General features: G+C 39.6%; 1 protein-coding gene across 5 annotated transcripts in view; it reads right to left on the bottom strand.

Moving 5' to 3' along the window:
- Positions 1-702: 702 nt before the first annotated feature.
- The window catches only part of trps1 (trichorhinophalangeal syndrome I), a 98,187-nt gene continuing 82,516 nt past the window's right edge, over positions 703-16,373 (bottom strand). For all 5 annotated transcript variants that reach the window (XM_046834893.1, XM_046834889.1, XM_046834892.1 and 2 more), the window contains 2 exons: positions 9,609-9,731; positions 703-4,374 (listed from right to left, as the gene is read on the bottom strand). In XM_046834893.1, coding sequence (XP_046690849.1) covers positions 3,310-4,374; positions 9,609-9,731 — 1,188 coding nt within the window. In that variant the 3' untranslated portion in view covers positions 703-3,309. The remainder of the gene's footprint in view (positions 4,375-9,608; positions 9,732-16,373) is intronic.

Here is a 16,373-nt window from a genome sequence, read left to right as displayed (position 1 = left end):
ATTGATGTCAAATACTTGCAGTATACTGAAGACTCCTGTGTTGCAAACAGAAGTACAGATTTCAAGCCTTAAATAACAGCATACACCAGATGAATTGAAGAAAATACAAAACATTTAAGTTTGAGATTTTTTTTTTTTTATTATTATTGTGATACAACTAAGCAGGTCATGTGATTGTCTAAACAGCCCTGGTATTTAACCAATGGATGTATTGAACGTTAACTGTTGGATGTAGGTATCAGATTAGAGCTAAACTACGATTATGATTGACTTTGTGTTTATTTGTTGTTTATCATTTCATTTATTTTCATATTCACCTTCAGTAACTCCCGGTCAAAGAATGGGTGGATGAAGAACCTATCCCAGGAGCAATGAGCAGGGGGCATGAATACACCGAATGTTTTCCCTTTGCATGGTAACACACACACACACACACACACACACACACACACACACACACACACACACACACACACACACAGAGTCAGTTTAGCATAGAGAATCCACTTACTGGCATGTTTTTGGGAAATGGGCGATTGTAACCCCCTAAAGGAAACCCATGTGAACATGAGAACAACAACAGGAGCTCCCTAGACCTATGAGGTGGCAGATACCCACTGTGCACCGTGCCGTGTGTGAAGTATAGAGAGGGACCATTGGAAAGTGACACGATAAACAAGAACAATGGACAGTTTGCCGAAATGTTTCGTTATTACTTTATTAATTATTATTATTATTATCATTATTATTATCAGCATCATTATTCAAGTTTAGATGTAACAGACATCTTTGCCATCTTTTATTTTATCTTTTTGCATGTAAAACCTACAACACAAAAAATGTTAAGGTGGCAGTTGAAGAAAATCAAAATAAAGAAATTCTAAACCGTCATCTATGCACTTAAAACGCAGCAAAGGTGTAAAAACAATAATGTTCTAAAAATAATAGTTAAAACATTTACATAGTCTTGCCTTCTGCCTTGACGAGAGCCAAACTGGCTTCCAGGCAAAAAACAAATACTCCTTTGTGTTTCAATGTTGGTAAAGACCTATACAAGGCCTTTAAAAAAAAAAAGGCACAATCTTGTTTGCTTATTACAATGCAGTACCTGTTCATAGTAATAGCATGCTAATAAAACTTTCTTCCTTGGCAAAAAAAAGAAACAAACAAAAAAAAAAGAATAACTGAAGTGCAAGCATTAACATAATTACAAATCGAAAGGTTTGCAGAAAACAAAGATCTTTGTAATACCCAACTGTATAAATGCTCCAAAAAAGCGACACTATAATTATTTTCAAGAGGCTTTTGCAGTTAAGCAGCATTGTAAGGCTATATGTGAGGATCTGTGAAATGTAGAGACGTCCTCAAGACATCCAGAGCATCTCTCTTTTTCTCTCTCTCTCTCTCTTCACATTCCCCTTTCATATAAATAATGTCCGTGTGTAGCCAGACAAGACCCAGCTTGCTGAATCCATGGCTGATAGAAGGGACTGGGTATGAGAAACGCACAGTGAAACAAAAACAGAGCATGCACACATTGCGCTAGTGCACAGAAACATCGAGCTGATGTGGCCTGTTATGCCAGACACGGACGGTGTGTAAGTAAAAAAAAAATAATAATAAAAAAAAAAATTCTATTAAAAAAGTGAAATGAGTGCTCACCGAATAAATTAAGTTGTTGAGCTTATAATGTGATATGATGTGTTTTGGTAGTAAAGATCTTTTCCGAATGCATAATCAAGACATTTTGGGACAAATTTGTTTTATAAGTAAGACACATTTCTCAGTTATTTGTTTTCTATAACAGAAAGCGTAATGTTGTCTAAACCAAAGTGTGGCTTACAACAGCAGAGCAATCTGAAACGTCTCTAACAAAGACGTCTCTAAGTTTCATCAGAAGGCACCGAAAACACCTGCAGTTATAAAATTATCAACAACAGTTGTCATGTCTTTTTCTTATGAACAATCACAATTTAACGCTGACTCTCCAAATAACTCAGAAAAATGGAATTCAATTCGATCCATGCTGGTTAAAAGACCAGAGAGATGTGGATGGGTGGGTGGGTTTGTGGGGGTATGTTAAGGGGTGAGGTGCGTTTCCTCCAAAATTTGCACATAAAGCCTTGAGTTTTTTTCGGCTTCCCCTGCTCAATGTCGATAAGACAAAATACAAGGAAATGCGAGTCCCATTACAACAAGCTATTTTACTAAAAAGCGTAACAACACAAATAGGATGGATGAACAAAGTCAGAAAGGACTATGCTTGGAATGGATAGTGCCTTTGGTGGCTAAACAAACTTTTGCTTAATGTCCACCTTTTAAAAAGTTAAAATGTGAAAGTATGGACAATGTTATCTTTCCATTTTATGTGAAAGAAAAAAAAAAAAAACAATAGCAGGTGTTTGCTTCATTACCTTGTTTGCTACATTTGCAAATGTAAACTTTTTCAGAGCCAAGCTCAAGGCCCTTATTCAGATGCAAGTTCAATGTTGCATATCAACATCAGGTAGAAAATACTTTATCAGGCACTGGTAATATGATTATTCCTATTATCAACTTAGAAAAAATATCTTTTTTTTTTATTATTCCTTCCCAAATTTCTGGAGTGACAGGTTACCATCTCAGCAACCGATGCAGCAGCTAACATATCTCGATGGAATTATGTAATCCAACACTTCTCGAAAGGAAAAATATACATTATGAAAAGCAACATTAAACTGTAAGATATTTAGTATAATGTTAACCAGAGACAGAAAGGCCTAAACTAATTTGTCATATATTTCAGCCATACACATTCCCTGAGGATGTTTGTTTTGAGGATGAAACTCACTTATGGTGTTGCCATAGTGACAAAGAACTGGCATGTTTGCACACTGTTTGCCACACAGAGTTCCACATCCCCGCTTTGTTCAAAACCAGGTAAGAGAACATTCCAGGAGGCCGGGAACAGCCCTGATACAATAAACAGGACTCAGTTTGAGTAGATGTACCCAGCTTACTGAACTGCGTTGTCAAAATGAAAATTGTGGGTTAAAAGAAATACAACAAAAACATCTAAATTTATAACCTACTTGTACCATTTTCTTAAAGGCATTTCTTTAAAAACAGCAAATAGTCTGTTGCCATGAGTCTGAATAGAAATGCTGTCTGTCAATGGCCCTTAAATTGGTTGCTGAGGTGCCAGAAGGCATCTTGGCACGTTTTGATCAATGAGAACAACAACAAAAAAATTTTACGCATTCATGTGTACAATGTTTTTCTCCTGCTGAGTCTTTTATTAGCTTCCTTCCATAATGCTCTAACTGTGCTTCATTCATCCGTGACCTTAGCGTTTGGGTCAGGCGCAGGGCGGTGAAGCCCTCGTTGGATGTGGGTGGTGAAGTCATACTTATCAGCGCAGGCATGTAGACAGATGCTGCACTGGAAGGGTCCACCATCGCCATGGCAGCTCATATGCAGGGCGTACATAACTTCGTCTAGAAAAACGATGCCACAATGGGCACACTTACTGCACAGCTCATCCTGGGTGCCCTGATCAATCCTTTCTGGTTTAATGGGCTGCAGGACAGCACCATCGTCGTCTTTGGCCTCGTTGTCTCTGGTTGCCAACGGAGATGCCCGTTTTTCCAGCGGGGTCTTCTCCTTGGGCATGGTGGCACCGTTAGGAAGGGAACTGGGTTTGGAATGATGCTTGATGGCCAGGTCTAGAGGGGTGTCACTGTCAGGTCCAGAAGGTGGAGGTGGTGGGAAGTGAGGGGGGAGGCCGAAGGGGGGGTAAGGCACAAAGCTTTGGCACGGGTTAGGTAGGCCAAGGTAATGGCCTGGGTTTCCTGGCACGGCCATCTTGTATTTGGTCCAAAAGCGAAGCCAGTCAGCCTCGTTCTGGAGCTCGCTGTGGACAATAGGTAGGCTGAAGACAGGGTACTGGTACTTCTCAATGGGGCTGCCTGGAGGTGAGTAGGTGGCCTGCTTGGATGGACGCAAGTATTTCTCAATAGGACTACCCCTTTCAGAAGCAACCTGCGTACCCATACCTGGCCCATTGCCCTCTGGTCCTGTGCTGTCACCAGGGCTCTTGTGAGCATGTAGGGGTGGCATGCGCTTGTGGATCTCCAGCGTCTGACTCAACAGAAAGGCGTGTGTGGAGCGTGGGCTTGGCTGCCCCTTGCCTGGCTGGATGTGGGTCTCAGCTCCCGGCTCGTCAGCCCTGCGCTCCAGTGGGCTGCCATTGAGCCGATCCTCAGTGCTGACACGTTGCTGCTTGGAGGTTGCCTGCTCTGGTGTCACGCTGTCCGGGTTCAGGCGCTTTCGTGTGCGCCGGCGGATGATCTGCTCGCCGTTGTTCTGCTTAATAATGTTCAGCGGCCTGGGAGTCTGAAAGATGGAGGAAAAAAAGAGATGAATATGAATGATTGGCCTTGGTGTATGACACTGGTGCAAAATTAGCCAAGAAAAGTCATTGGCAAACTTGGAATTAACACATTTAAATTTCTGCTTCTTACTGAAAGGCATTAGTCAAATGCCAAAATTATATAGAACGTCACCCTAAAATTATCGTCTTGTTGCATGTTCCTTTTCTGTCTATCAATTTCCTACTGTGCTTCCACTTTGAGAATCCAATTAAGCAGCATGGTGTGTGTTTGCACAGGCAACAATTAAGAACCCTGTGTAGAGAAATCTGACTTGAGAAGTCTGGCATGCAGTTATCTTGACCAAAGTGTCCCGAATGCAAATGAAATTTCATTGCAATGATTCATCTCCTCCAGGGGTCTGAGGTCACAATCCAATAATTAAATTGGTTAGCGTAATAATCGGTCATCAAATGACTATTAATTATTACTGTAATACTCTTTTAGCATTCCAGAGCTACACATGTAGCAGACACTACTTTGTAACGTATTGTACAAATAAAAAAATGCTTATTTAAATGAACTGACATTTCCACATTAGAATCATATTAATAGACAGCTTCAAAAAGCAAAATGGATGAGAAAACATGAAGGGGTGTGTAAAGGAGAAACAAGCTTTCATTAATCGCCATGTCCACAGTGTCATAACTTGGGTTGTAACTTATTCATCTGCCCTAAAATTACATTATGCTGTTTAGCTACAGCATGTGATTAGCAAACTTCAGCCAGGTTTTACATCTCATATCAGGTTCCAGTCTGCTGCTAGACACACTTTCCCACATCATCTCTTTCTCTATACAAATCCTCCACAAGCCACTGGGAGCCACAACTAATTTGAAGAGTAGAATCAAAAGATGAAGGTGGAAGCCATTTCATTTCATTTCATTTCATTTTTCCCTTTCAGGGCTGAGAAGAGAGAATATGGCACAAGTACACATATAAAAGTTTTGAATTCTCCTCTCTGGGTCATACGCTGGCTGTGGGAAGTAAAAACTGCAGGGAACACTAAACATTATTGCACAATGGGTCATCAATATGTTCTCAGGAAAAGCATAGCGTTAGGAAGGAAAGCAAGAGGTACAGAATCAGGAAGGTTAATTGCCCAGGATAATACAAAAGGACCTCATTATCGAAAAGGCAATTTAATCAGACACACAATTCTACTTAAAGTAATGCAGACCTTTCTCAAGCGGTTCAATTGAAAAATTATTAGATGCATATGACTGGAGCTATGCTTTGAGTTTTTACATACTGCTTAAGTTCACTTAATGTTACAGGTACTACACAATGTGAAAGTGAACAGTTCTCAGGCTGTATGTCTAAACAGATGAACTTAATGTAAAGTCAGACAAATAGAAAGAGTGCCCTCTACTGCCAGACCCATTCTGGCCCTCGGTGCACACATATACATCACTCTCTCTGGATCCCACCATCTCTCACTCTCTTGGATTTTCAGTTGTTCCCATTGTAAGAAAAACTTTAATTACGATTGCATGCTTTTCTTGTTCCTTATATAGGATCCAAAGTGACCCTGAGCCAGATTACATAAGATAAATGAATGAATGAATGAATTAATGAATGAATGAGAGAACTAATAAAATAAATGTGCTCTGTTTACATTTTTTTTTTAAATGTGGGGGCAATTAATTATTAATATATTTAATGAGACTAACTAACAAGGCCACATCAAAAATAGTTTATGGTGACAATTTCACACTCAAGCCAAAGAAAAAAAATGAAGAATTCAAAGCATACATTAGAGAAAATCAAGGAGAGAAATTTTTTGAATGTGCAGTGCAGGATTTAAATGCAATGCATAAACAGACGATAATTACATTTTTGGAAGACACGGTGCATAAAGTTCACAGTGCTGACAAATTTCTTAAGGACTGATCTTGTATTTTCTCATATTTTTGTGAAACCCCAGAAGTTCACCGACGTCTAAGATTCTCTAACTGCTTTGTGTTTGCCTTGAGGCGATGGATGACGGTGTTTAACTCTGCTGACAGAAGGTGAAACCAAGCCTCTGCAACCTTGAGCACCCCCCAAGCTCGTCTCTTCGCAATCCTTTTTCGTTGCTTACTTTCAGCGTGTGGCTGCTTTCTGCATTTCAGGACCAAACATTGTTCCTTACGACAAAGATTTCTGTAGAGGATAAACCTGAAGAAAATGTGTGTGAGGTCAGACTTTGAATTTATATTTGTGGTTCATATGCAAAACTATTGCAACAGTGTTTTTGTTTTTCTTTCCACCATTCAAATTCTATCCTATCCCACAGAGTTGAGTTACCTCGAAACTTTCGAGCAATATTTTGCTCGTCCGGTCTGTACCACATAATAAAAGTGCCATCTCGGTGTGTCTTGTGTGAAAAATGAAACAGAGGCTTCTCACAGAGTTTTATATTGGGCAGTTACACAGGCCATACCCAGTGCACATGTTGAGTCCTATTATTAGAAGATAAAATCTGAAAGACATTTATTGTAGCAATGTGTTCTGGCACAAGGACCTCCATTTAGAGCCCATGACAGCATGGCTTTATGAGGTGATATTATGAAATGACTTGCGTACGAAAAGCATAAAATATATTACAAAGTTTCCATTGCTAGATCAGAGTCAAGGAATCTGCTGGTGTTCAGTGGTCAATAAAGAGTCAAGCTGATTAACGAGACATCGAAAAACCTTGAGGTCAGATCAAAAACCTGTTGTTTCTAAACTTCTCTGTCTCACTAAACAGAGAGCAGAACTCAGATGGAACTTGATGCGCTGATAATGATTTGTCCAATTTGCTTAAGTGTTAATGGAGTGTGATGTGTAGCTGCCTGATGTTAAAGTGCAAACGCCACCTCAGGGAGAAACATGTTGGAAAAAACCCACAGCAACTTAAGTTACAACTACACGAACTATCCAAGTCTCACACACACACACACACACACACACACACACACACACACACACACACACACACATACAGGTAGTCCCCAACTTATGATGGAAATGCGTTCTGATGACCCCAACGTATCTTGAACATAAGAATGGTGATCAGTACGGGGTTAATAATTTAACAAATTACAGTACATAATTTAGTAAAACAGAGCAATTTACAGTACCATACTGTATAAACTATACAGTATATATGTATGTGGCAGCGGGTGCGTGGATAAGCGCCGTTTTGCAAGTGCAGAGCGGAGCATACGCAGTTATTTTTTCCGTGACACATTTTTTACATTTTGTCTAAATCCGTACAGCAATCACAAGATCGAAAAAATCTTACGTCTAACCATCATCATCATCAACTCTGGGACCATCTCTGTACGTAGTGCTTGATATATATATATATATATATATATATATATATATATATATATATATATATATATATATATATATATATGAATTTGTTGAATCAAATGTTTTTTTTTGACAGATGTGTAATGGGGTGGTAGAGAAGCTGGATTTCAATTCTGAGTCTGAATTCCTGACTGTTGTTTTTAGGTCGTAAACATCAACATGTTCACAGATGATTATATACATGGCAAATAACATGCTTCATGCAATAATTCTGCTATAATGATAGATGAACAAAGTCGTCATTAATATTCCATATTTAACTGCATCAGACATCAAATGCACACAAATCCCTTGGTTTGTTTAATTACAATTTAAAGGCTACCAGAAGCTATGCTTAGAAACAGGATTAATCAGCATCATGCTTTTCTGGTTCTGTTTGAAAGCTATCTACATGTGGAGCTTGAGGGATTTCAAGGTGATAGTTGATGAAGTACTAGAGGTTTACTGCACAAGGAGAATGAAAACTGTAGATCTAGTTTTAGAAAATGTGGTCAGATTCCCCCTTCACCAATAACACTTTTTTAATTTCAGTGGAACCGTTATAAAGATCATCAAGTTCATGGGATTGTATTATATAGTATAATGGTAGAAATCCATTTGCACATGTTCACCTGCTGCACTGATAAGATGTTGCACTCTACAGATCATGCACTGATTGTATTTAGTATATTTCCTTATATCTTTCCCTGAAATCAATCCCTGGCATTTCCAATCAGAGACACTAGTGCAGGTGCATGATCATTAATTTGCGGTAGCTTATATAATACAGCAAATTTGATATACTATCTTTTATAGATCTGGTCAAAGTCTACCACTTAGATAGTAATATGTAAGTCTTTGTGATGGGCTCTTTCACTGACCCTGAGCCGACTCACACCATCTGGTGGCACAGCCTCTGAAAGAGTGCCTTATGGCTTGAGCATCCACCTCACCCTACTTGACCACAGCGATTCAGGCAGCAGTCTGTTGCGAGGCCTCTGCCACCCAGACTCTTGGCCTGACATCTTCAAAATCAAATGCCTCTCATACTAACAGGGGGAAAAAAATGTTTGGCTCAGATGTTCCATCTGAGTTTCAGCCCTTAAGTGTATAAGCAGAGTAAATTCCAGCAATGGAGTCTGGGCACAAGCATAATGGTTGCTCTGTTTCACCTGCATAATTCCTCACATGTTGACAAATTTATTTACCACTCATGTTTATCCAGACACTGTATCAAAGCACAAGCGCACTTCAAGGTTCTAGAGTTTGAGTGTGAAAAGAGATGCACATGCACATTCACGTACTCCAAATTTGAGTCGGAGAGAGCAGAAAACCGTAGAGAACTATGAACTAAATCCAATTGTAAAGTCTTTCACGATCCAGTACAGAGAAGCTGTGTTCATGAGGAGGAGTTTGTTTTTCTGGGATTCTGCAGGCTCCACAGATAATCATATAACTAATAACTAAATTGAGATGAAAACTGCTTTATGTGTCCACAAATGAGAATCCATTCAAAACAAAAGCCAAAATTACATTTCATCTGTCTTATTGACTTTGGGCATCATAACTGTGGCCTGATAAGGAATATCATGAATAAGTGAGTCTGGAAAGCAATCTGGGAAGCAGGGCTTTTTTTTGCAAAGGATAAAATTACTCCTAGGGGCTATTATCTGATTAAGGAGGTGAAAACGTTACAAGCATGCTGACTGGTCATAGCTGCCTTCAGCTCTGAGACCAAGAGGAATGGCTGCATGGCACCTTTCTGTTTAGCTGGACTTTCCTTTTTTCAGTAATCAGTAGGTGGGCTGGTAAAATGTCCTTCCTTTCCCCTGCCCACCCCCTGACTGGTTATTTTCTTAGTTCCCCCCTTACCGAGTGGAGCTTCTGATAGAGGCCACACGCGTTGCACACATAGCCCCCGTTGGCATTTTTCCTCCACAGTGAGGTCTTGGTGGTCAGGCAGTTGGCACAGAAGACCCCCGATCCCCGCCGTCTCTGAAAACAAAGAAAAGAGAGAGTGAGACTGTGGACTACAAAGAAAGATGAATAGAAGGATAAGGGAAAAAAAGGAAAAAAGGCTAAAGAGGCACACTGTGATGGATAATCAGAGAGAGAGAGAGAGAGAGAGAGAGAGAGAGAGAGAGAGTAATCATGGAGCTTTCAAGTAGCAAAGTGTGATGGCCTGATAGGGGGAAACACGCTGTACAATCAGAACGTCAGTATGTAGTGTGATGGACAGAACTTATACTTAAACTTCTGATGATTTTTGGACATTTTTTTTTTGATCACTGTGTGTGTGTGGTGACAACACTGACTCCACTGATTCCCCTAGCCACCTCGAGAGAATCGGCTGTGGACTAGTGCACCTCTCACACCAAAACCCTCTCTTTTCGTCCGGGACGGCTAACCATCAAAAATCTCATGAAAAGTCTTAACAGCGACAGGCTACCGGGTATGTGGGCCACTGCGTTTTAATAAATTTATGTTTGTCAGTGTACTTCTCCTCTCACAAGCCTAAAAGAAATGATCCATACAAAAAAAATAAAAATGTGTACATTACACATCTGAAGTCTCCTGGTCTTATCAGAAACAAGAAACTATACATAAATCCCACAAACAACTTGCGAGTCAGCCAAGATGTCAAGAGAGAATTATCCAGCTTATGGCCCTGTAAAACTCATTTGCTCTTATAGAATGTGTGTGATTTATTTACCTTCCGAAGGCTTGTGCAGGGACGATATTCCTTCTGCCAGAAAAATACAATGCTCCTAATTGTGCTCCGATACATTTCGAATGGAAAGCTTTCCGCAGACATAATTTTGGCGCAGATGCTGGAGAGCTTTCTTGGCAGGCAAGGGGCATTTGATTCATCGGGTGTTTCAAAATGTATCAGTAAAAAAGTTTTGGGGAGCAGCCAGTTCCCCATAGGGCAATTTTTTCCATCCAGATGTAAGCGTTATCAGAGGGCCCCGCATCAGCTAAACTAATTATGATCTCGCATTCGCTGATACCTGCTCACTCTTGGGCTTGACACTGGCCATTAATCACAGCTACATGCAAAGTGAAAAGAAATGAGAGTGAATGAAAGATGGTAGCTCATGTGGCCATAAAGCCGCCAAATGATAGCAATAATTTAATAGGATGGAGATTTTCTTTTTTTCGTGTGAGCTATCAGCAAATGCAAAGACACTGCGACAATAGAGCTTTTCATCCAAGTGGTATTCCCGCTCCGACGGGCTGTTCATATTTCAGGCCAGAGGCTATTTTAAACCCCTGTCTGGTCCATTGGGCCTTATTTCAGTAGATAACACACACATACACACATGTTCTCAGGATTTCCAAGTTGTCAGCAGTTTTTTTTCAAGTTGCTAGACACTAACGCATGGCGTAAAGAGAGAAAAACCAATGTAAACCTTCTGTTATTTGATTACTTGATTACATATTCTTACAGCTTGCACCTGTGCACAAAATATCCACTGCACACTGTCTATAATACCTCACTAGCGAGTTTGTCAAAAATCTAATTATGGGTAATTTACGCCCCATCCAATGTTCACTTGTAACTTTAAAGCGAGAATGTATATATTTTCCCATCTCAGTGGGGTTTTTAGAGGGCCACATGCTAGGTCTGACAGGCGTGCCATGATTGATTGATTTATTCTTTCCTATCCTGTTCTAGCGTTACAAGCCAAACAGAGTGTCCGTCATCAGCTCAGTGAAGTTCTGTCTCTGGCCCTCTGGGTTGCTGAGCCAAATCACTCACACGTGTTGCCTTTGCCCAGTCTCTCCTCGCAGTATTAGCACAGCTGTGGAGAACGTGGCTAATGCGTTCAGGCTCAGCACACAACACCCACGGCTCTGCTTGCCCTATTTGTGTCACTGCTTTTGCTGTTCATTTGTCAAGGCCCCTCCACCCAAAAAAAAAAAAAAAAAAACAGGTAATGTTTAGCCACTGATCAAATCCTGGCCCAAAAGTGGCTAGCCAAACAAAATCAAACAAAACTCACACACTAAGAGCAAATCCAAACTTGGGTCTGGATGCATTTACCTCAATGCAAAATATAATAGCAGAGGGTCTAAAAGGCTGTAGTTTGTCAGATACACTTCTGGGACCGCCTACTAAATGCTCTCTACATGAATTGCGGTTTAAAAGTTGACATCATGTGCTGGAATCACAAAGCTGACAAAAAGACCGGACTACTGTGAAGAATTTCAAGCTTACGAACAAAGATAATGTGATAAAAGAAATTCTTCTTAATCGAATTCTGTCAGAACAAAAATCGAATTGTGTCAGAACAAAAATAGCAAAAGGCAGCTGATGTGCTGTATTTAATTACTAATGAATCCTAATGAAGAGAATGTACAGAACATAATTTTTTATTAAAATAAAAAAAGTGTATCATTGCACAGTACTACATTTTTCTTGCGATCATAAAAGATGTAAGAAAGAAAAGCACACATGGTAACGCTGCCTAACCAGATCTGATCAACATGCATGCTAATAATTTATATATGGCTTTAAACATTTATTTCATAGCACCTTAGAGCTGATATTGATCTTCGTGGAAATTATGTGGAACAATAAGCAAATGAAAAAAACAGGTATTGACATACTGTAACTCATGGCTATTTTCGAAATATCAATATATCGACTTTTTATAAATCCGGCTGCAAGTCAACAATCTACCCATTTTACTCCTGCATATGTAATGTGTACAGCTAGCATAATATGGGCTCTACTTTCCATAGAAGTTCCCATGCCCCTACAGTTTGTGTGTGTGTGTGTGTGTGTGTGTGTGTGTGTGTGTGTGTGTGTGTGTGTGTGTGTGTACAAAAATGTGTGTCTAAAAGAGAAATAAAGATTTGCAAAGACTTGTGTGTAACAGGAATCAAGCCAACAATTTTAAGTCTTACTTACAAATGAAAAGAAAGAAATAGCTGTCTTCTGTCAAATGACTTATAATTCCACACTTCCATTTCAATTTTCATCTGGCCTGAGCTGTCGTCTGTAAAAACTAACATGTACCAGGCTTTAAAAAAAAAAAAAAAAAACATTTTTGATCTCCTACACTATGACAAGTCAAAGAAAAAAGAAACACTATATTCTCCTGAATTTCCACAGCTGCTCTAAAGGCAAGGAGGAAAGAGCAGGTCTTGATCGCCTCTGCTTTCCCTAAGTGCTTGGCCATTTTTCTCGCCTGCCACGTTGGTCGCTCTGCGGGGTAATGTATTGTCATTTTTTATATGCAGAAAGAAGGGCCGCCAAGCTCTTGCGCCTCGTTCCCTCCCTGACATACTTCAGTTCAGCACTGCATCTGCTCCTCACGTTGCTCTTGCTGGATAGGATCCATCATGGGCTTTCCCTGGTGCCATGCGTTATCCTGCATGCTGCAACCTCCTGCCGCTGCTGTGACTCCCAGCATCCATAAACACACAAGAAACCTTGGCTTGTGCTTCACTACTTATTCTACCTTTCATAAAACATCGTACTCTGCCAAAGCCTGAAAACGTCCATCATGTGCTTGTGGTAATTAGGGGAAATGTTGTAGATTTTCAGGGGTAATGTTCTTCCATGCAGTAAGCAGCAGATCAGTGCTTGGACTGCAAAGGTAGTGAGAGTGTTAAGAGGCATATTTCCAAGCAAAAAAAATATAAACTGCTCACTGCGTTCGCCTCACAGGCCATGATGAATAGCATTGCAGCTCTTGGGTGTTTTCTGTGGGCGTAACCTGGTGGGCTCTGTTTGGATGTGATTGATTATTAATGCCTTGCTGTAGGTGCTCTGGGGAGTCAGACTGATTTTGCCCTCATAAAAAGAACCAGAAGTAATTAGAGCCCGGACCTAATTACATCTATTTATTTAACGAACATGTTCCCACGTCTAAAAGAATTCCTTTACGGCTCCCAGGTGAAAGAGGTGGTTGGCTGCCATCACACCTCTCTCTAACAAATCAATCAAATCATTGCAATGCTAGAAAAGTTGATACTGCTGATAGCTACATTAGATAAACAGTTTTGAGACACTTGAGATGTGAATTATGTATTTTTTTATTTTATATAATTTAATCAACTGATTCGACATAGATCTTCGGATTTCACACAGACGGCACAAAGTAGTTTCTTGACACCGATACAGTGCGCTTTTCAAATGATCAGCTTCTGGGAGCTGAACTGCATGACTAAATGAGTTAACACACAGTTGTACAGAAACACTAATAGGGAGAGAGGATTCATCACTATAAGAATACCTTTGGATTGACACTAATAAAGATAGAAGATTTGAAAATAAATCATTACAAGCAAGTCAATATCCACTCTGGAGATAAAAAGGAATGTTTTATACACAAAGCCATTGAAATGAAATAAAATGAAATTTTCTCAAGCAATCCACAGGCCCGCTTACATTAAATAAACAATTATTTAATCAGCTACAGGGAAATTAGGCAAACCCATACCGACAATTTCAATTTCAGGAATTCTGCATCAACGTTTTGTGGCACGAGCAGCTCCATCTCAATGCTGATGGCTAACATCTGGTTACAATTCTAGACATATCGAACCATCAAGTCCTGCTTCACAAGAAGCTTATCCAACTTTACACAAATCTGAGATCTATTGCTAAATTGCAGTTCCACTCCCAAATGCTTGAGTTTAAATATATTATTTTGATTCGGTCCGAAAAGATTTATTGTATTTAAATAAATAAATAAAAAAAACGTGGGAGGTCTCTTAGACTCTTCTGGGTAAAATAAAAGCAGAGGCTATTTGAATTCATTTTTGTAGTGCTGTACCATGCTCACAAGATAATAAAGAAAAGAAAACAGAGGCACTCCTCATGACTCGTGACTGGAGTAAGCTGAGAACAACAATTATGTTATAATATTATAACTATTATTGAGCTTCACTACAGACACCCTAAAGGTACAAAAAATGTCAAGGAACAAGCAACAGACAGATGTTTTTCTTTGACCTGGCACAGCTGGCCTACTCTCTCAGCCATAGTTTAATCGTCCTAACCGGCATGCTCAGAAAAGAGAGCACTGTTTTCTGAAATCACCCTTAACCTTTCTCACACTTTCTCTGAAGTATCTCAGTGAAATCATTGATTTGGATAACTTGAGACAAAGATTCATATGAAAGCCGCTTTGAAGCTCAGGGGGCTCGATTGTACCCAAACATAAGAACAAAACTAGATAAAGACAGATACTAGTTTCATTACTAATGGTAGATCATATCAGTTCATATCATGTCGATTTTTATCAATTAAGCCCTTAAGGAACTGTAAAGAAGTTTTTATTGCTTTATTCCTATTTATTAAAAACAGAAGGTATCTTTCTAGCGTCTGCCATGATTACAGGAAGCCCTTTTGTATCCAGGAAAAATCCATTACAAAGATCCCCAACAATGCTCGAGTCTCTCCTTATCCACCCCAAGGCATTATGCCTTTTGACAGTATCAATGACTTCAGTGTCCCATATCTTAGGCGTCCTGTGATATATAGTATCATCTTACATTCAGCGGCCTCAAGGACGCATCCTGTCGGCTTGCACAACAACGAGCGATCATTTGCCCTGCTAACCATCACTCTGAGAATGTCTGGATGTGACAAAAGGTGACTTGAGACAATGGCTGCAGAAACGGACTATAAAAATCATCTGTCATGACATTGATGGCACAGAGTGAGGACTGAGATGACCAGTAACTTAAGAAGCAATATCATGCTTTGACTGATGATTTTGATCTTCCTCTACTTCCTCTTACTACCAGTCTAAATCCCTGATAAAAAACAAACAATCGTATATGTTAGAAGTCTGCACTGATATGAAGCACTTGTAATTAATAAACTGACTGATTGAAACAAATAAATTACACCCATACATGGCTCTTCCCCAACCTCTTAACAAACTTGAATAGAACATTTGTATGCTGTAGCATCACATTTCCAATCACTGGAGATGATAAGACACAAACATGTTCCAGCATGACCATGCCCATGTGCACTAAGCAAGCTTCATAATGATGTATGGAATAAACTGTATGGAAACTGGTGTGTCCTGCACAGGGCTGTGGCATCAGCCGCAATGAAAACCTTTGGAATGAACAGGAAAGCTGACTTAGACGACATCACTAATGCTCCTGTGGTTGAATGGGTAAATCCCCACAGCCAAGCATTTAATGGCTTTCCCTGGTCATCCTGAGCTTCACTGGGTTTCCTCTGATTTCCTTAAACCTTCTCAAAATCATGTTAGTACATGAATTCGCTAGTTTGAATTGCCCTCTGATGAGAAAGAGTGAGTAAATGTGTGTGTATGGTGCCTAGTGTTCCTGCAGTAGGCCCTGGATTCACCGCAACAGGGTAAAAGGGAAATTTTAAATGCATGAATGAATAAAAAGATTAATTAATAAATTAACGAGACTAATGGATTTCACAATTAACACACTGTGTTCTGGTTCTGGTATATATGACTCCGATTTATTTTTATGTTTGATGCCTTTATTTTGTATATTTATATCTTTATTTTGAATATTATTATCTGATTTATATCTTCTTAATGTGGAGCAAATTGTGGTTTTGCTACAAACATCCACAAAATATATGTATATACAGCTTTTGAACTGCCATGAGGTAAATTCTGA

The sequence above is a fragment of the Silurus meridionalis genome, chromosome 22 (assembly GCF_014805685.1).
Source record: "Silurus meridionalis isolate SWU-2019-XX chromosome 22, ASM1480568v1, whole genome shotgun sequence".
Classification (NCBI taxonomy): Eukaryota; Metazoa; Chordata; class Actinopteri; order Siluriformes; family Siluridae; genus Silurus; species Silurus meridionalis.
The sequence above is the reverse complement of the archived record's forward strand: the minus strand, read 5'-3'. Positions and strand labels throughout refer to the sequence as shown.